Source organism: Passer domesticus, chromosome Z (genome assembly GCF_036417665.1).
Source record: "Passer domesticus isolate bPasDom1 chromosome Z, bPasDom1.hap1, whole genome shotgun sequence".
NCBI lineage: Eukaryota > Metazoa > Chordata > Aves > Passeriformes > Passeridae > Passer > Passer domesticus.
This window is the reverse complement of record NC_087512.1, coordinates 21,790,265-21,812,458: the sequence shown is the minus strand read 5'-3', so window position 1 is coordinate 21,812,458 and position 22,194 is coordinate 21,790,265. Positions and strand designations below refer to the sequence as shown.

Sequence of the window (22,194 nt, the reverse complement as noted above, 5' to 3'; positions counted from 1 at the left end):
GCAGGAAATTACTGGAGCATAAATTACAATTGCTGCGGTCTACTACGACAGGAGCTACACCAAACACATGGTAATAAACCTGCCTATCCTAGCAGCTTTATTTCTTTTGGCTAGACTGTAATATTTTTATTTCTCTTAAGCCACATCTACTTTTCTACTTCTGAAGTGAAGTCTTGATTTGTTGAAAAATTATCATGCATGATACTTTCTGCATCTTATGGTAAACACAGAATAAAGCTATGGTGCACAACAAAAAGGGTTCAACCACAATTCTGCTTCCCCCCCACAATGTGTGCATCACTTAATGTTGTAGCCCTTTTCTCAATGAGCAAATAGTTACTTCCTTTAAAGGAAAAAACTTTAGAGTTCAATTTACTTTCCATATTTTACTTTTTATACATATTTACATACATAGGATGTACATCCAAAATTTAGGTCTTCAGACTTACTGCTTATTTCATGCAATACCTAAGTCCTGAAGCCCCACCAATAGGCACACAGGCCTAATCAGTTTCTGCTGAAGTTTCCTAGATGTCTGAACACTTCTCTGTGACCAAGGTTTCTTCTGCCCTGAAGCCATTGACTTGTCTATTCCACCTGAAAGGGGATTTACCCATACATGTGGTTGTGTAAAGTGGAACCTGCAAAAAATTTAAGTCACCAGAGATGGTAATGATTAGCTTTTTCTGCTCAATGATGAGAGCTCTTTTGATTGGGAGATACAGTTCTATTCCTCTTTCTCATGCAAGACAAGCTGAATCTGTCTAGCTTTTCTGAAAACTACAATTATTTAACCATAAGTCTATCCCTAAGAGAAACAGACACTACATTGTGACAAGATAATTTCCTTGTAGCAGACATAGGTAAAACATAAAAATAAAAATATGGCTCTTCTATTTTTCTCTGCACTATTTCAGATATTTACAAACCCTCAGACCCTCTCAGAAGTCATGGCTATTACAGGAACATTGTTTGCAATGTTTATTTATAATTTACAATGTTCCTTTCTAGCTGTCACTGACAAAAAGATTTCAGGATCTGCGCACAGGTGTAAGGAAACAGTGTTTTCCTTATACAGCTATTAAATTCCTATGAAGCAAAAACGGTGAAAACTTTTCTTTAAAACATTTTTGCTCTTAGTGACAGAATTTTTTATTGTGCAGACTAGGAAGGCGGCAATTATAAATAAGAAGCTTGATTCATGAGCCAATTCAGATTTATTAGTGGCTTCCTATTTACAAAAAAGTCGGAAGAGTATTCAAAAGCATAGTAATAGGCATTTTAATTGACTTTTTTGCTGTCATAAATCTAGTGGGTTTTTTTTTTACTAACTATATTTGCAAACTATATTTATGAACAGCATGAGAGAAAGAACTAGAAACATCAACAAATATGCATGTTTTGACCCATTCTTGTTTTCTCAAGAATATAGAACATTTCTAACCGGACTATGGACAAAATTCTTCTCTCATTTGCAAATCCAGACTTACAGCAATGATATCCAAGAAAAATATTATACAGAGTTTATACAATGAGAATTATTTTCAGCCCAGTACCCTCACTAATTTTCTCAAACTATTTAATGACTGTTTAATTGTAATAATGACCACAACAAATCCATTAGTTTGTAACCAAACAACTTGCTTTTATGCATGTATATAGGCCTCATTTTCATCTCTGAAAGCCAAACGCTCTGATATGAATGCCCACAAAGATTTGTTTTATAATCTCTGAATTCTGTGTACAGGGCTTAAAATTTTCTTTCAAAGTATTATCAATTTTTCTATTTCTGTGTGTACAATGACATGCCATGAGAAATGCTGAAGAGGGGAATAGTACAAACATAAATTTCAGAATGCTTGTTATGATACGTTTATTATTAATTATTGTTAAATATTATTTAATAGTTATATACCAAATCAATATTTATATACAAAGGAAAGTTCAATAATAGTAACTTCTAATATTATCCCCCAAGTCAGCTGCTCAGTTAGTCCAGCTAATTTTTTTATGAAGACCACTTAAGTTACTCAAGAAAAACCTCATATAACACGATCTTATACAATGCTGTGCTAGACTGTGTTTGCAACACAGCTATTTAATAGTTTATGAGCAGCTGACTAGCTGACTATATGAGAGCTAACACTGTGCATCTGCCCAGGAGACACAGACCAGCAACTCATTGTTGACAGTACAAAACGTAGTTACAAAAGTGAAAACGTTGTGTTACTCCTACATAAAACACAGCTTAAATTATGCAGTTTATCAGGCTGCATTTAAAAGTATAATTTTTTATAAAAACAAAAGTCTCTATAAAATCTGTAATAAATCTGTTACATTCTCATGATTTAACCATTGCTAAAATAGATGGCTTTCTTTCCATAAAGAAATCCTGCTGTTTAAAAATCATGTAACGTTGATCAACTGAATAGGTTTATAAAGCACTGCCAAGAAGTTCAATTTCCTTTCCATTTTCCTAAGCTGAGATTTAAAATAAAACCTATAGAGGGAGCTCTTACACTAACCAATGGAACACAGTACCACTAAGAATGGTAAATGCAGCTATTTTGGTAATTATTTAAAAATACAAACCCCCCCCCCCCCAAAAAAAAAAAAAAAAAACCAACCCAAAACAAACAAAATTTAAATGATCCTCTTTAAATGCAAAGGAAAAGAGTAAAAAATCACTAAGAATTATTTTCCCTTTAAAATAATTGACAGATGATTTTACTGTACTGCCAGAATGTTGGTCACAATTGAGAAACACCTTGAGATTTTCCTGAATTCCCACAGGTGCCCAACACTTGCAGTTGCACTGAACTTGTGAAATTTAAGTGAAATTAAGCAAAACAGAAGACTGCTAAAAACTGAAAAATTATTATGGTCTAACTCTTAATTTAACTTAAGAATTTTAGTCACACATTTACAACAGAACAGCTTTTACTTTTAGTATCAAGAACATTAAAAAAATAGATATATCATCTCTGATTAAAAGAGTAGCTAAGCTATATGAAGGGTTTGATAAACCTTTTTGTAAAAGCATTGTTTTGACAAATTCTGTGCTTAACTCCAAATAAAAGAATTAATGTTTCCAAAATACTATAAGCCAAAAGAACTATCTAGACATATAATGAAGTTTGTTAGTCTTCAAAGCCAAAGGAAAATAAACATTTGTCCAGCCAGAAGTACAAATTAAATAATCAAATTCTGTCTCATGCTCCATATATGTACTTCCCTTGAAAAATAATGCAAGTTGGCTTGATGAGCTGTGAAAAATTACTGTCCACAAATATTACCCTGTAGATTGTATTTTAAGTTAGTGTCTGAAACATCATAATTTAGAAATCTAAAGCAGTAGAAGGATGAAAAAGATGAAAACCAAAACTTACCTCAAACATATGGTGCTTCTGTTTGGATACAAAGTGTGACAAATACTGCAGAGGAGATACACTTAATCCCCTTACATATCAAGTACCAAAAGCCCCTCTGGTCACAGCTCAGTTCAACAGCCTACTAAACCTGCCCCTGCTTTTGTATCTTAAACAGATTGCTTATTTCTTTATCATGTAACCATACATCTTTGAAGACAACAAAAGGCTGGTGAATTCATTTTGAATATAGGTGGAAAAGTTGTCCAACAATGGTGTTTGCTTCTAAACAGTTCCTGGGAAAATGTTCTTATTTGTGTTCCTCCCATTTGCTGGGGTTATTTTTTTTAAATGTACACAAACTATCAGCTTCAGTGCCGTGTGTTGATTTGCTGTTCTCTGCTTATGCAATACTGTGATACAGTTGCTATTCCCTACCCAGTCCAGCCAGGAAAAAAGCAGGGCTTGTTCTTCCTAGCAGACCCATAAATGACCACAGTGCTGCTCTTATTAAATCAGATTGTTGTTTTGAAGCAGTTACAACAGTGCTTACAGTAACAGAAGATGTGATCAGGTTAATTTTGTAAGAACAGTGTAAATCTCCAGTAACTGTGATAAGGCTGATGAAGTCTCTGAGTGTATGATACAACGAGCAGAATAAAACCACAATGCAGTGGCTCATGTTATAGACATTGCTACCTCCCAGGCTGATAACATTTTATATATTTTCATGCTAGAACAATTTAGATACAACCTTAGAAAAAGGAAAAAAACAAGAGGGTTTGAAACAATCAGAATCACAGAATCACAGACCAGAATTTTCTAGACTTCTACCCTCAGAAGTCAATTTCAATGGCTGAACTAACTCAAGCACAGACAACAGGTAAATTACCAACACACTATCCAAACTATTCCACAAGAGGACAAACCCAATCATAAATCACCCAGTACATGAGTAAAACAGCACTGAAACAAGAGATTTCATGTGAACTCCACTCTAGGTAATACCAGATGTGTTGGATGCAGTTGCAAGGTTTTGGTAGTGGTGGTGGCAACAGGGTGCCCTTTGTGGGATGAGACAAAGGTCTTCCCTGTGCTGGACACAGCCAGTTCCTGCAGCTCTGCAAGGGATCCTTGGCAGGACATATTGAACCTATCTGCTGAACAAAAAACTTATTTTTAAAAAGGGCAAAAATAGCCACAGGGAGAAGGAGTGAGAGGAAAAGAAGGAGTAAGAAACAAGAGAGGGAATTTCAGGGTAAGGGAAAGGAGGAGGCTCTCCATGGCAGAGCAGATCTTCCCTGCAGCCCACAGAGCACACCAGAGCAGATGGATGTTCTTGAAGGAACTGCCACCTGTGGAGAACCTATGCTAGAGCAGATTTTCCTGCTTTTGGAGGAGGACTGCTGCTTTTGGAGAAGCCCACACTGCAGCTGAGGAGACATGTGAGGAGGAAGGAGAAACAAAGCAGATTGGTTACGGACTGTAACCCCATATTCCCAACCCACCTACACCACTCAGGAGGGTGGGGGTGGGTAGAGGAGTCTGGAGTCAAGTTTAGCGTGGAAGCCAGGCAAAAAAGGTGTTAGCTTGATGTTCCTTTTCTCTATTCCCATTACTTAAATTAGTAATTATTTTTATTCTAATTGGCAATAAATTAGGGAAATATTTCCAAGTCTGCTCTACAGATAGTCAACGTCGCTATCTTTATTTCCACCTAATCTTTCTCATTCCTGTTCTTCCTGTCTTCTCCTCATAGTCTGCTGAGGAGTGAGTGAGCAAGCAATTGGGTGTGAGTTTGGCTGTTGTCCCAAAATAAGACAAGGTAAGCTTAAAATCTCCAGCAGCATATTTTTAAGTACTCAGAATTCCAAATGAAATTACATGTGTGTTTTCAATTATACTTTTGAGTTCTCATAAAATTAAAAAAAACAAACCAAAAACAAAATGCAGGCTTGACCACCACACCCTAACCCCATTGTTCCCTCCTTCAGCTGTCTGACCCTTGCTTCTACTTTAGAGAGATCTAGTGCAGGAAACTTCTGCACTAGTCAAATACAAGCTGAACAGGGCCTTTTTCTCTGCAAGTTATCAGACAATCTGTTGAGAAGGTAGTGTCCAGGTAGACAAAAGAAAACTTTGGATGAGCTCTCAAGTCAGCCTTGTTAACTTTAGCCTCAGCTGAACAAAAAATCTCACAGCCTCAAATTATATTATACCAAAGAACAGATAAATCGAAACCATTACATGGACCTTCCAGAAAAGATCTGTGCTAACCAAGAAGGAGACAGTGACATTAGCTGTATATGCAATAACTTGTAAGCTTATCTAAGAAATTCCTATTCAGAACACTGCCTTGTCAGCATCAACGAGTTGTTCTCAAATGAATTTGATAAAAATGTAGAGAAAGCACAGATAAGTTTGTGCTGTCCAACAGGCTCAAGCCCAGCCTCTTTTAAATTCTCTGAAGGCAGCTGATAGTCATGCTGCCCGTAGATTTGCCCTTTGACTTTAGTTAAGCTTCTGTGTTATTTAAAATGTCCCTTAATCACTTGCTATTTTTAATGAATGATATATAAACTCTACCTTTCAAAATCTGCAAAATATACAGATTCATACCTACACTCCCATCCAGTTTCCTTTGATTAACAGTTGTATAGTAATTTTATGAAAACTAGTATCTGATGTGAGGTCATTTATGAAATTGGTTCTGATCTGTGTGGACAAATAGAGTCAAACTTTCCAGACAGCCTGAAGGAGAGTTACATGTTTCAGGTATTTGATGCTGTAGGATCTACGGCACAATGAGCTAGAAACATACTGGATTTGGAAGGAACTCGCTGCAGGCGAGTGATGCCATCTGCTGTTGACCATTCTCAGGACATTAAACCAGATGATTCCTCAGATTTGTGACACTCCCCTTTTCCATTTTATTTCTGTCATTAGCACCTTCTGTGAATAGAAATTTCAATATATTTTTTTTCCAAAAGGCATTCCATAAAGCATTAGAGTAATCTGGATACCTGTTATCTAGTTGTAACTAAGATATCCGGTTTTCCATATTTCAAAATGAGAAAAGCAGAGTGGTTGTGAAGATATGTTAAAGCAAGAAGAGGCAAGGAACAATATATTTGCTTTTCCTCAAAAATATTACAAACCACCTAGTTAACTATTTAAACTGAAGGAAAGATCACACTTTTCACTGTGATTTGGGTAAGAACTATATTGCATTAACAATTATTGAAAAAAATCTATACATTTTCATAATCCTTTTTTTTTCTGTCTGTTGGTCAACTGGACCAATACTGTGACTGCTACAATTCTAAACTGGAAGGAAATATCTATCCAGTAGATATTATTAGGTTGCTGAGAATAAGGTAGTATTTGGGATTTTTTATGTATCAAATGCCTCCACGAGTGCCTTGAATATGTCATGCTTATACCTCAGAGTATTTTTTTATCTTTTTTTTTAAGAAAAAGAACGTCCAAATACCTCCATATACAAGTATTCCAAGTGAAAAAGAAATTGTGTTAGAGAATCAGTAGAAGAATCTCACACAGCTCCACCAGATACTTTACAGACCAAATCTGTAAGAGTAGTTAGAAATCACAGCTGAGAGACTGAGGAAAATTTCAATGTGTCAAAAAAAAAGAAAAAAAAAGAAGAAGGAAATAGAAGGAAAAAAGAAATAGATTAGCTTCCTGAATTTAAATTCATATATGGAGAAAGAAATTTTTAAAACCATCTGTTGATAAAATGTGTTCAGGAAGCAGTACTTTAGCAAAAAGAACTTTGCAATTTTTTCACTTCAGATTTTTAATCCTGCTTTGGTTTCCATTTGACTTTGTGAACTGGTGTTTCTTTTGTTTTTTCCTCCTCTTTGAAAAGCCCTTTTTTCTGCTTGGGAAACAAGGATTTCTCCATTAAGTCTTCCTTAGGCATGCAGTATTGTATATTAGCAGCTGCACAGACATACTACTTGTTTCTGAGTCTTGAATGATGCAAAATGAATTGCAAAAAGCTGTACAGTACTTTGGGTAGGTCTGCAGCTAAATTACATACCCAGACTTTGGAATGTCTACTACTGTGGTGCACTGGGACTCTTCACTCTGCATGAAGCGACTGCTTCTTCAGCAAACAGCCTCACCCTGTACTCAGTCTTACAAACTGTGGTTGCAGTTGTCATAATATTCCCAAGTACCAAACTGCTTTGTTGGTGTTGGGGATTTTTTTTTGGGAGGGCTTGTAAACACATATGGGTGGATAGTGCTGTTTCACCACAATAACAACTCCAGAACTGTTGGAAATAATTGGAAGATGCTGTACAAACATGGCACTTTTAAATATTTTGCCACTCAACCATTTGCCATGCTGCCAAGGTTACCAGCAGTACATTTGCAATGATCTGTCTTGCCGTGATAGACAGAGATATGAAGTGTCAGCTTCTCTTTGCTCACACAATAAATGCAAACTTGTTTTCTTCTGAAATGGGAAAGCAGTTTCTTCAACAACTTTGGGCACAGAATTTAATATGCCAGTATTTGAATTCTTATGCCAGATCTGCTGCCAGGAAATGTTCATGACAGAAGCATTGCTTATGAAAGATAAGAACAGAAAGATAAAAAATGGAATATAAGAGAAAAGAAGACCTCCTATGTCAACGTACAAATAATTCAGTATATTATTTCTCTGATAGTTAGAAATTATGTGGAAAATGTAAAAGTAGATCTATAAATATTCCCATCAAGGAAAAAATTCTATTCAATAACATCCAACACTTCAGTATATTTTAATTTTAAAACAAGAATTTGAATAGCATTTAATTGGTAATACCTGAAGGATTCTGGATTAAGGAATGCTTCATTTAATGCTGTGTCAAGACAAGATCTTAATGCCCAGATAATGGCTTCAAATATTTAATTAATTGTTCAGAAACAGAGTGACAAAACAGTTAGAAAAATTACAACAGATTTTGTACACCTTGCTAAGTATCTGTCTTTCACCCAAATTTGTGTCTATCACCCAAAACTGCAGCCATGTGGGATTTCTTAATCAAACAGTATTTAGGAAAATATTCAGGAAAGAAACACTCAAAACTCATCACTAATTTCTTAGCTTTAGCTGTGTTTCGTTGGAAACCTAGAGAAGAGAAATACTGAAATATGCTATTGAAACAGGTGTCAAAGCAGTGGGCCTAATGGGGACAACAAAGGCACTACTCCTCTTGGCCATCTTGGTTACAGATTAGCACAAGCACAATTTTTATTTACATCTGTGAAGACAGGTATGAAGAGTATTTTTTTCAGAAATACTGAAAAAAAATGAAAATTTTTTTTTTGATTGGTCTAACATTAATTTTGCATCACCACATGCACAGAAATTAGTATAACTTGAAAGGGTCATAATCAGCTACACTTCTATCTTCAAATACCTTCTAAAATTTATCTCTAGATCCCCTTGTGAAGCACTATTTACTGACATAAATTAGTAACACTCTGGTTTTTGCTCAAGAAGAGCTTTTTAACCGATTCCACTTGTGACATGACATGACAAGACATAGCAACAGGAGTTGCTATGTGCTGTTACACGTTAGGGCTTAGAATTCCAGCAAATTGACATATAAAAATCAATTTCAAAAGAAATTAATTATGAAAACAATGATAAAAATGTAATATCTACATGCATTATTTAGAAAGCACTATAGCAATAATAAAACAAAATATTTGAAAACAATGCTTTTCCTTGAAAGACTAAAATATGTTGTAAAATTACTAAGTATTTTTCAGAGATAGTAAGTACTGGTACACCTATTTAATAAGTGATTCATTGGAAACATCACTCAGAGATTGAGTGAGATTTTCCAGACTTTTCCTGAAATACAGGGGTTTGAAAAATTTATTATTATTGTTAGCCATATTTACTATAGTGATGCCACAGATCTAAAGATCAGTGGATTCCAGGGGCCTTGTTATATGTACATTCAAGACTGCCAAGAGGAGTTCCCAAATAATTAATGGAACAGTAGCAAATCAGATGCTAATTTCATTACTATTTGAAGAGAGATTATGAGGGAAAAAAGCAAGAAACAAAAACAGTGAAAAAAAGGATGACAAAGGAGAAAAGGGCATGAGAAAATCTGGAGTGAACAGAGGTAACAGCAACTGCCAAAACAGAGTCCACACTTAACTTCTGTGGGCTTTTCAAAATCCCCCACAGTTCCTGTTTCTAGAGATGTACCTAACTGCTGGATCCTCTGGCTGATTACTCCCGGAGAAAATCACTTGCAAAGTAAAGGTGTGAAAAGCTTTTTACATTAAACAATGAGAACAGATCTTCTGAAAGGACAAAATGGGGCAAGAGAAGGGCACAAAGTTAGAGACTGCTGGCAGAGAAACCAAATTTTCTGCAAAGGTCAGACCTGATTCTGCAGCATTTCTAAAGAGACCCTGCCAATGAAATTCAGTCCTCAAATCTCCTTGATAATGTATGTTGTTTTCCTTCTCTTAAATTTCTCATGTAAAGGTTTGTATACCTCAGAGAATGTGAAACAGACTGGTTATTTCAATCATTGCTACAGATAGTCCTATCTGTAACCAGAATACTCCATTCTTAATGAGTTAGAGCTTGAGAAACAACCTTTCTAAAACCTAACTGCAGTGGAATGCTGTTCATGCACAGCAGAGAACAGTCCATTGACGAACCTGAATTACAGTAATATCTTAGTTTTTGGTATTTCTTTCCAGGAACCCACGATGGGAGTGATGAAGGCAAGGGGCATGTTAAAATGGAAGGTAAACCACCTTAAACCTGCAGGATACTCTGATCCTAGGCCAAGGTACTGTGCAGATGAATTTACAGTATGCCAGGTTGAAGATACAAAACACAAGGAATAGTCAGCCTTTACCTGAGTTCTGATTCTCTGCCTCCCTGTGTCTTCATGTGTTTTATCTGCTTAAAACATAGAAAAAAAATACGGGAGCAAGGACGAGAAAACCACAAAATAAGTTCCCTAACAGTTTTCAGTGTTTACCTGCAATGACACTGCTTGAAACCCAAGTACAGAGCAGACCTCAACATGATTTTGCTTCCTCATGCAAAATACTCTTTCCACTGGGTTAGATGATGGCAATGTGCCCTCTAATTCTCCACAACTACCTCACAGCTTTGGGTCACGTCACAGATGAAAAGCTATGCTGCTTTATGTTTCCCAGGGAGAATAACTGCTACTTGTGGTGATCCTCAAGCATGGGCAGCAACCCTGGCTGCTGGGCTGGGACACAACTTCCCTGCTATTAGAGGGACCTGTGGCTGGCTTACCTGTCTGGCTCACCCCAGCAGTCCTGGAGCGTCTCAGCAGTGGCAGCACTGTACTGGAAGGGGCTGTGAATGTGTTAATTGAGTGTCAGATGAAGAAAGGGGCAAATGACTGACAAAGACAATGTCTGTTCTACTTTTAGCACTCACTTTCCCTTTTTCTCACTTTCATGCTTTTTCTGGGACACGGTGCAAGTGGTCTAGAAATTAAGTTTGACTCACCTTCAGCTTTGGCTAAAAGAAAGTGGCAGCAGCCACTGTGTTTTGTGAAGGGCCCAAAGTTGTCAGTGTCTGTCAGGCTCTGAGTATGCTCTGCCAGCACCTCTGGGAACAATCTTGTCAGAACCTGGACAAGCAAGAACGTTGTCCTTTTGACTGCTGGTGAGGTTTATTATTAAGCAAGTTGCTATAAGCTCATCCACTTTGTCAAAAACAACTTATGCTGTGTTACTGCAGATATAAAACTTCCAGAATTTTCAGAATTCTGTTCTGAACATAGAAAAATAATAGAGTAATAAATCCACTTTTAGGTCTGTTTGCCCTTTACTAAATCTGGCCTCCAGTTATGAAAGACAGATCTATAAAGAGAGATATTAATACCTTGTATCTTCAAGTCCCAAACACCTATTAAAGCACCTCCAAAGACAGAGATACAAAGAAAAAGTCGGTCTATAAGGGTCAGCTATTTTGAGAATTCTAGCCTTAGTAAATAACCTTGTTTTTCTTCTATTATTTGCCTTCTGAACTTGAGGTGCCTTTCTTAAACAATTTCATTTTCAACTTGCAACTTAAATTGAGTAAACATATTTTATTCTTAATAAGCAAAGGTACTTTAACTCAGTTCCACAAAAAAATAGTTCCATTATTTTAGATGCATGTGGATTGTGTAATCAGAGGCATTTTTTGACAAGGAATCTATTCAGAACAATACATGTGCATCTTACCCTCTGGAAAGGAGTAAGCTATGGCATACCTACTGCACTATCATGCACTACATGGTCCCTAAGAAGTATGTTAAAACTATCCACATCCGAGCTTGTTTATCAAAACTTTCCCATTTCCATGCAGACAAACTGCCATTAGTCAAAATAGGATTTGAGTCACTGGAACAGGTGTAGGTTTTGATACACGGTAGTACATTTGCAATCACTTCAGGATGTAGAAATCAGTGAATATATGCCGGGCAAACAAAGTGGAATAAACACTGTCATAATCTGCTTCTAGAATCTGATATGCTCAAAAATACAAGAAAATTTTAAGCATGTACGAAAATTCCAGTAAATATTTACAGAAGCTGAATATCAAAGTTGAAGAACAATGAGACTTTATGTGATAAGAATGATCAGTAATCCTGAAAAGCTCTTCTCTGAAGGGAGACAAAGCTCTCCCTGACTTTACTCATTTCAGATAGTCACAGTTAAATCATCAGGGCAATTTCCTTAGTAAAGTACTATTAAATGATTATAAGAATTGTGAGATCTAGGATGCCACATTGAAACAACTTACTGAGATGCTTTTAGTATAGCCTGTGAGAGCAAAATTATGTTTTCTATTTCCAAGAGTTTTCTGAAGTGAAGGATCTCAGTATTTCTTACTTGACAGGATTTTTAAGGCCACAACTTTAAGTGGTTATTGTTTAAAACACCTGCAACATTTTAGTAAGAAATCACAAAACCTTGCATGGATTCAGGGGGCATTAAGCTACTGGTATTAAAATGCATAACAGTATTGATTCTTGCAGTGAATATTGACTGCTTTCCTTGTTTTCTTACATATCATAACATTATTTTTGATATTTGACTATACTTTAGTCAACCCACATTCTGCTTATCACGCTGCAATCTCTGTGAAGCACTTAACTTTTTTCTTAACTTTCATCTTGCAGTTGAAACAATGCTAACAACTCCAACAGAGGTTGGGTACAGCCAGCAGCGCCTGTGATTCAGAGCCCCATGATCGACATTATCACTCTTCCCACCTCTGATACATACACTGAGAGGAATACCATGGCAGTGACTGTGAAGATGTCTAGGAAGGACAGAGATCTCCACAAACGCTGCTCGATCGATATCTAGCTGGGGCAGACCTCTTGTTTGTTGCTCTAACTGCTGGCATAAAGTTGGTTTTGAATCATGATTATAAAAATTCTTCCCTGTTGAGCTAAATGTTGCTGCCCTTCATTTCTGCTCAGCTAATACTGACTGCCAGCAGAGCTTTATTTAACATATGCAGTTAAACAGTTAAAAATTATTTCTGTTATGCCTATCTTAATACAGCTTTCATTAAACTTACATCTTAATACAGCTTTCATTAAAAAAAAAAAAGGTCTGCAGTCTTCTTTTCACTTAATTTGTAAAATATTTTGAGACAATCTTTTTTGTTTGTGTCCTTAAGAAAGCAGATAACAATTTTGTAGGGTTGTAATTCAGGGAAAATTCAGAGAGTTCAATAAAAAATTGGCCACAACTGGGTGTCAGTAGAATATTTTAAAACAACCTTAGGAAATGATCTAATATTAATTATCTCTGATAAAGTTACCGTTTGGTGCTTATTGAAAACATGAGAATTCCTACTGTAGACTGCAAAGGAAAACAAAAGTAGAAATTACATAAAATTAAGAACTTAAAGCAAGAACTATGATAGTTTTTTTGTGCGATCGAAATGATTGCGATCAGGATGGGATTTTTAGCTGACTTTCTCAACCTTTCATGAACTTAGGGGAATTTAAAATTAACAACTATTTTATAAAAGTAAGAGATTCACATGGGTGTCAAATAAGGAAACTTTCTTTGAATTTTCTCAAGGAGATTTATGATGACTTCATCACAGGCTGGAAGGGATGCCTAGAACTAATTTGGTCCAAGCCTCCTACTCAAAGCAGTGTCAGCTACAGAGGGTTATGGAGGGCCTTGACCTCCATAGGTTGAATTCTCAGTATCTCCAAGGACAGAGCCTCCAGAACCTCCCAGTGCACCTGTTCTAATATTCCACCTGCCTCACAGGAACAGAAAGAGTTTAAAATTTTAAATCAGCTTTTCTTTGTTTTTCAATTTTTAACCTGCTGTCCTATCACTGTACATCACTGAGAATAGTCTGACTGTGTCTTCTATACACTATTCCATAAGGTAGTTTTTATGCCTATGGATAATACGCCCCTCCCAGCCTTCTCTTCTCCAAGCTAAAAAATCCCAGGTTTAGCAGCCTTGCCTTGCATATGGGATGCTGCCTAACCATCTTTAAGGTAGTTGATTAGACCCAATTTGGATGTCCCTTCCTCCTTTCTACTAGGATGCCCATTGCTGGACCCAGTATTCCAGATATGGCGTCAACAGCCCTGAGTAGAAAGGAATGATGAACTCCATCGACCTTCTGGCAACATTTCCTAAAGCAGCATAGGAGGCTGCTGGCCCTCAAGGGCACAGTACTGGCTCATATTCAACCTGATGTTCACCAGAACCCCCAAGATGCTCTTCTGAAAAGCTGCTGCCCCAGCAGGTACTAGTGCAGAGAGAGGTTTATTCCTCCTTAGATTTTGGACTGTGCAACACCAGTCAGAAAAACAGAAAAAAAATCACTTTTAGAGCTATGCTCACAAGGATGTACATTGCCATGCCCCCTGAGCTCCTCACACCAGTTTTGTTTCATGCAAAAAAAAAGGCACTGCCAACATATATATCAGACTGTCACAGAGACACTGCCAGTTCTGGTCTCAGTGTGCCAAGTGCACACATTATGTAAGCATATCAAGTGCTTGAGAATATGTAAGGACATTTACAAAAGTGTGTGCACAGTTGTGCAGACCTGTATCTTAAAATACAGTTCTGAGTTTTCTCTCTGTTGACATCCCAGACACCATTTATAAAACCAGCTGATGAAACCCCGTTTGATGAACTCTAACAGATCACCACTCTATCATTTTGTAAAGTAGACTCCCTTCCATAACAGAAATCTGCATCTTTTTCACCCCATCTTCTTACGGTTACAAATATTTTTCCTTTCTTTTTCTTTGGAAAAAATCATGCTGACTCATTTTCTTGTTGCTGCACTTTCTCCATTTTTGACCATGACAACTATTACTAAAAGGATGCACAATGTAAATACTTACAGATTTTTAATTTCTGTGACATTATACAGCAGAAAATGTGATGAAAGGACCAAACCTTCTCAGAAGACAGCTCATTAAAAATTACTAACAACTTTTTGTATAAGAGCAGGAACTGACCTGAAGTCTTTAGAAAACCAACACTAAAAGGAGGGTTTACTTTGACTTGCATTTCTAAAGGAACATTAACTAGAATTAGGATATTTCAATTTGGATTATTTTTATTTCTAATCTTTATTCCCCTCTGCTAACATCTCACTATTTCTATAAGAAAAAGCAGAGCAAGTAAAGAGAATGTAATATCTATGAGGCCCTATTAAGTTGGAGATTTAATTTGAAGTTTCGTTTTTCAGTAACATTTTTTTAGTAAATAGGTTTTTAAATACGTCACAGTGTAAAGATACCCTTATTCAATCTCAGCATTTTTGAGTAAAAGATCTTAATATTTAGAGAAATCACTTCTGTCAAATACAGATTGTTCAGATGCAGCCTTTGCTTACTGAGTGCTAGGCAGCAGCTAAGAGAAGCCATCATTCTAGGCACAACCTGTTTTTGTATCTTTGCTTATTTTTTAATGAAATCTCTGCTACCAGCAGCCATCAGGTTTGACCTAGATGGAGTGATATGGTCTAATCCAGTGTGGACTTTATAATGTTTTCTGTTTCTTTGCTACGTCATCTTTTTTTCACCATCTCCTTTGTTTTTCTTTCTCTCAGTTTTTAAAATATAAGCATGACTTTCACTTCCTCTGCTTCTACAGCTGAATCTTCTTTTGTTGGCATATCAGTGTATCCTTTTTCTACAGGTACACTTGCAGCTTTGTCTTCTTGTTCACAATACATATCACTGTCCTGCTCTGATGTCTGCCTAATATTCCAGAACTGATATGCCCATGGCCAACATATTTTTTTGTCCTCATGACTTCTATCCTGCTCAGTTTCTAATGCATTATCTCCACTTCAGCATTTCCTTCCCTTCCCACAATTTCCAGATTTCTTCCCAGAGTCCCCTTCTTCAGAATGAGAAGATTTGCTTTTGTTTATTTCTTTCCAAGTCTTTGCATCTTTCCTATTTGTTACCTTGCTTAGTCTTGTAGGATAAGTGAATTACAAAAGGAAATTCTTCTAATTGTCCAAGTCAGGTGTGTATTTAAGAGTCTCAAATGCACTAGTGCGAACAGGAGTTGGACTAGGTGATCTCCAGATGATTGCCAGAGGTCCTTCTAACCCTAAAAATTCCATGATTCTATGAAATCCTGATATATTCAAAGAGGAACAGCATAACATTAAGGTGTCTGCTAATTTTCCAAGGAAAACACAGTATAAACAAGATAAACTAACTTAGTATTCTCTTAAGACAGTGACACCAGCTTCTCAAAAGTAAGAGTGCCATGCAACACCTCAGGTAGATCACTTACAGACTGCCTGAACATTACTGACGACATTAATTAATAGAATGCTCTTCCCTTGTGAAATGTTACAGTCTGGTAACATAAACAGCTACTTGCTATTATAATTTCTGGGTGGAAAAGCAAAATATTTTCTTTAATAAGGTTTGGAAGACAGAACTTTTTATGTTACCCAGTGCAGTGCTGCACAATTTGAACCAAAGCAGTGAACTAAGTAAGCCTTCATCCCATATGCTGATAACACTGGTTTCTGAGCAGCACACTACTCTCCTGACTATTTAAAACTACGGATCATTTAATGCATTTCTGTCCCTAAGGATTTTTCTTTCTCATACTTTTTCTTCCTATCCAATTAGATTCCTATTCCAGATCGTATTTCATACGCACTACACCAGTCTTTTTGCTGAAATAAAGACTAAATCTCTGAGACTATTTATTACTCCTCTCCTTCTATTTATTTTTGGGTTTTTTTACATCTTTATTTCCCACCTTTCCTCACAAACACACCAAAACAGTTAATGTCTCATATGGCTTTCCTCAGGTACAGAAGGGTGGGGATGTGAAGCATATCTTGTAAAATGTGTGTCAAACCAAACCAGTAATTTCCAGAGAGTTTCTCACACCTACCAGTTGTTATGGATAGCACAGTATTATCAGAGTTATTTAAAACAGTTTTAGATTAGCCAAATGTCAATCTCGCAGCAACTGCACAACCTTCAGGACATCTTTGTGTACATGACAGACTTCCAGCTGCGAAATGATTGCTTAAAAAACCTGTGTACTTTCTAAATGAGCATGTACCAATTGTTTTCTTTACAGGGGAAAAATATTGAAAAGCTACAAAATAGGTTCACCTATTCAAATGTATTATTTTGATGCATATAAATTTTTCTTTTGGGTCTGAAAGCAAAAAAGATAAATTTCACTACTGTTTGTTTTCACATTTTCAATGTACTGGTTAAAAACAACAATGTCTATTCATTGGTGCTTTTTTTAAAAGTTCCCATGGACTTTAGTATTTTAAAAGCATGTATTTTCTTTGAGGAACAAATCAGAGGTCACAAAACCAACGCAAGTGACTTTGCACAAAATCTTACTAGAAAATGGTGACAATTCTACTAATCCAACTAGTATCTTCTTCTGTTTGGTTTTTAGTTTGGGCTCCCCTTATTTACCAAGCCTATAACAGATTTCTTTATATATTACACTGATGAAAAGAAACTCAATAGGGATTAGGCAGAGCTACAGAAAAAGAAGGTGTTTTCTTTTTCTAGTGGTGCAAAATAGCTTATGGTAGATAAGACAGATGCAGAAAGTTCTGACAAAGTGTAATCAGAAAGTCGTGACTCAGGGGGTACATGTATGCCCCAGTCACCATACTGTGAAGAAGCCACATGGAATTAGCTGCATGAATTCCCATTTTTTAGGAAAGAGCCATTTATACTGGTTGATCTTGCACTGAGGCATAGTCTCAAATACGCGATAATGCATTCAGTCACCATGGAAAGGAACGTCCATAATGTAATACCAAAGAATAAATTAAAACATTATATGCTGGCAAAGCTTTCATTCTTATTTCAACACAAACAAGGATTTAAAAACATGTAGAAGGTAAACACAAATTCTCAGAGTAATTTTTGTATTCCACTCACTCAGTTTGCACCTAATTTTGGTTTAATTTTCTCATGTCTCTAGTTGAACTGAGCTAGTCGTCTCTTAACTATTCAATTAGGTATACTCAATGAGAGACTGAACAGAAAGCTATTGCTACTTCACCCTTGAAGGGCGTGACTTTCCCCTTGATCTGTAGTGATAAGCAGTAAAATCCTGTTTGTCTGATATAAAAGCATCGAGTAAAATCAGAGAGATATGTTCTTGGTGAGGGGACCAAGATTTGATCCAAAATTGTACTATTGTAAGGATATAGATGTTCTGCAAAATTTGTGGTCATACACCTCTATGCCTAAAACAGAAAGACAAGTTAATGCTTTTCCTGAAAGTTTCCATTATGTAGTACTTAATAAAGATTCACACATGAATACAGCTTTAATTAAAGATAAGTTGCCTCCTACCCAGAAATTGCTGCTAGTTTTTGATGAGCCTGATAGGCCATCTCACATCCTCGGGTTCGAGTTTTGTGCAATTCTGCATGCAGAGAAGGACAGGTGACTGAGACATCCCCAATAGAAATGACCAGCTCCCGATAGAGAGCCACCTGGGTATTGAACTCCTGGACAAGCTGAAAAACAAAAACAATTTGCATGCATGAGAATTTTTAACTACATTGGTAAAAACAATCCAGTTTTTTAAAAACATGCCCAATCTAGGGCTTGTTCCTGCTTCTCACAATGTCATAGCACACAGGATCAAGAGCACACGATTCAGTAAACAACTAGAGCCTCCATGGCAGCTGCTTCTTCTGTGAGCTATAAATGTTCATCTGTAGGAAAGCAGTGTTTCTGCTTTTAATATCTGAAAGTGTTTGAGTTATTAATATTAAAATATTAAGCAGACAAAAAAACATCTGCTTTACTAGTAGCATGAGGTTATTTTTTGCTATCTTGAAAGGCGAAAATATCTCCAGAAATTACTGCCTTTGCTTCTCCTGCTTCCTGATTAACAGCATGTTCAGGGACTAGAATGTAGCATTTGCTTTTAAATCGGCAATTTTGCTAACTTTATTTGTAATGATTTCTGTTCTGTCACTTTCCTTCAACCCAAATTTCTGACTTAAAACTCATCTGCTGTAACTGACTGAGAAGATGCACCAGATAGGGACTTTCCTGCTAAAATTCCAGAAAGCACCTTTTCTAAAGTGCATGTGAGAAAAAGAAACAAATGAGTAAATAAATACTACAACCTGTACAGAAATCTAATATCCAGCAGATACATACAGATGTTATTGGATAAACGGGTAATTTCAGCATGATGGAAAGATCACTATTGTTTAGATCCACTGTACATGGAATGATTTTTAAGGAAATGAAGCATTTGCTGTCTTTTGAAAGAACGCATATAAGATCATTTGCTCCACATGGTGGCGGGGGTGGAAGGATTAGAGTAATAGAACAGAATATTTATTTATCCGTGTTTTGACCTCAATTTCCAAACTACATAAAAACAGACAAGAGTAATTGCTCATAATTCCACAGTCATCATTATCACCAGAAGTTCAACATATCCCAACATAAAAACATACTAAGAACCTGGAGTCTATCAGAGCTACCAAATTTTAAAGTCAAGTCCTCAAATTCTCATACTCAAGAAATAAACTAGTCACTTCTGCAGTATTATATTCATGCCCTTCATGCATCCCACTGCAATTAACTGTATAGTTGAGAACTGGTATCAAAAATAGTTTTGACCGTGCTTTCTTAAACTTCATTTTAAGAACAGCAAATAGGTTCCTCTGCTTCAGGAGCAGCAAGTCAACCCAAGTGCATTTCAGTATATCTTCACCCTCCCACATCCAGATCCCAAACAAACTCAAAAACACACACCAAACAAAGCCCTAGGCACAATATTTGCTAAACAAGTCCTCAACTCTTATTCTGTAGCTTAAGAGAATTCATGAAGGCAACAGAGAGGAAAAAAAATGGTACTGTGTTGTGTCATAGTGTGATTATTCTGCAATAGGAAGAAAAGTGTCGCATCCTGCAACTGTAACTGGTTGCACCAGACACATTTGGCCAGTTCTCACCTGACATTCCTCGTTTAAACAGACTCATCCAGCCACCTTAGCACTTCCCGGGAAAACAAGACCACAAATACGTTGCTGAATTGAGACACAGAACAAGAAAAAACCCACGTTGATTTTATCTCCTGAATCCTACCACAACTTGGTAACACACCTATAAAACATATTTTATTTTTAATCAGTCAATTCTAAAAACTTCTCTGTAACTAACCATATTACTCTGTTGGGAATAAGAAAGAAGGCAGAACCCAGTAAGATCCACTTGTTGGGTGTATTTATAGAGCTACTGTGGCAGCTTTTGTTCCTCCATGCACTGGGAATTGCTCCCAATCTTGAAGCATCAGAGCGGATAATCTGCCAGCACATTTTTCAGCACCAGAGGAAAAAAACTGCCAGAATCCAGCAGATTAGAAGTGGTAGCTCCATTGCTACTGGACACAGCTTTAGCCAGGTATAGATTTGTCCAGAAAAGTAGCAGTGACTTAATTTTTTTCTACATCTGTCACTAGCTAGAGGGATAATTTTGGGGCCCAGTGTCAGGCTGACTGTAGCTCAAGGAGCCTGAGAAGAGGCATATGGTGCTGATTTGAAGGAAAGCATTTTGAACATGACTGAGGAAAAATCTCATACCAGAATGTGACAGTCCCTAAGTGACACAGATGCAGGTGTTTCACCTGAGGTTTTACAACTGCAACCAGCTACTCTGGGAAGACTGGTAACAGGTGCCATATATATCAGGGACAGAATTTCAGGGCCTCTAATTCTGTGTCTCCTTATTTAGAAGGATATTAGGGCAAGCATGCAGTTGCTTCACAAGACAGCAAGTAGTGCAGTGATTCATTGGAGGCAACTATTTACCCATTTTGGCTTCAGTGCGCCCAAGCCTGGGTACAGATTTGGACGGATCTACCAAAAAGCAACTCCTGCTGCTTTGCGGTGTGCGTACTGGGGCGAGGACTCCGGGTCGGCAGGACTGTCCGCTCCCCGTCCCGCAGCCCGCAGGTCTCCTCGAACCTCCCGGCTCCCGCTCCGGAACCGCGGCGAGTTGGGGTGCAGGGCAGCACCCCGGCGGGGACTGCGGTTTTAAAAACAGTGCAACTGCACGTGATGGGAATAGCCAAGGCGACGGGAGGCACGGCACCGCTGCCTGCGCGGGGAGAGCTCGGGAAAGGTAAAAGACTACGGCAAGCCCGCCCGGGGTACCCACCATCTTACAGTCGTCCAGGGTTCTCTGGATCTGGTAGGCGCTATCGGAGCCGCTGCCCCGGCGTTCGCTGTCGCGGCCGTGCGGCGAGGTCCTGCTGCCCTGGAAGATGGAGGCGGCGGAGCGGGGGCGCTTCCTGCGCCCGCTCGGTGCAGCGCTCATGCACACGCATCCGCCGCGCGGAGCCGCCCGCGGGCGCGGGCAGCGCCTTCCCCGCCGCCGCCGCCGCCGCCCCGGGCACGGGTGCGGGCCCGCGCCGCTCGTCACCTCGGCCGGGCCGGAGCCGCGCCGCTCACGGCAGCGAGCGCGGCTGCTGTGGGTGATAGCCTGGCGGCTGCGGGAGAGCCCGGGGAGCGCCCTGCAGCATCGCCTCCGCTACCGCGGAGAGAGGCGGAGGGGCCGGCGCCTGCCCTCCTTCAGCAGCATGTCAGTCCCCGCGGAACCGCCCCGCCGGTGGCATGCTCCGCCGTCCTCCTTCGCGCAGCCGGCGGGGGGAGAGGGGGGAGCGCGACCGTGCTCGCTGGGGAAGAGCTCCCGTGCACCACCCGGTGCTCCCGGCGGGGAAGCCCGACCCGCCGCGTGTGGCCGGGCACCCGCCGGGAGCGGCGCGGAAGGTCCGGAGGGGCTGGCGCCGACAGCAGCACCGCCCCCGCGGGGCGGGAGCGCCGCGCCCGCTCCCGCCGCGCCCCGAGCCCGCCCGCGCCGTGAGGGGCCGGGTCAGCGCCGCGCCGGGCCCCGCCGGGCCGAGCCCGGCAGCAGCCGCCGCCCCGCTGGGAGCAGTCCTGGCGCGCCCCGGGATCGTAGGGCACTACCTGCCCCGCGCTTGCCGAAGCTGGTACCGGTCTTCAAGAGGCATGCTTAGGCGTCGCTTTTCTTTTTAAAAAATACTTGGTTCGCTGTTCAATATTTACCAAATTTAGTCAGATGTTAGAGAGCGTCCCAACGAGGGACACGAGGATGGTGGAGGATCTGAAGGGGAAGCCTTATGAGGAGCAGCTGAGGTCACTGGTTTGTTCAGCCTGGAGAAGAAGACACTGAGGGGAGACCTCATTGTGGTCTTCAACATCCTCGTGAGGGGAAGCAAAGGGGCCCGTGCCAAT

General features: G+C 38.9%; 1 protein-coding gene across 2 annotated transcripts in view; it reads right to left on the bottom strand.

Moving 5' to 3' along the window:
* Window positions 1-21,784, bottom strand: part of RGS7BP (regulator of G protein signaling 7 binding protein) — a 33,854-nt gene extending 12,070 nt beyond the window's left edge. The window contains exons 1-2 of one of the 2 annotated variants that reach the window (XM_064404699.1): window positions 21,098-21,784; window positions 18,266-18,432 (exon numbers count right to left, since the gene is read on the bottom strand). In XM_064404699.1, coding sequence (XP_064260769.1) covers window positions 18,266-18,432; window positions 21,098-21,256 — 326 coding nt within the window. In that variant the 5' untranslated portion in view covers window positions 21,257-21,784. The remainder of the gene's footprint in view (window positions 1-18,265; window positions 18,433-21,097) is intronic. The other variant, XM_064404700.1, reaches the window with a different exon arrangement.
* Between the last annotated feature and the right edge of the window lie 410 nt (window positions 21,785-22,194).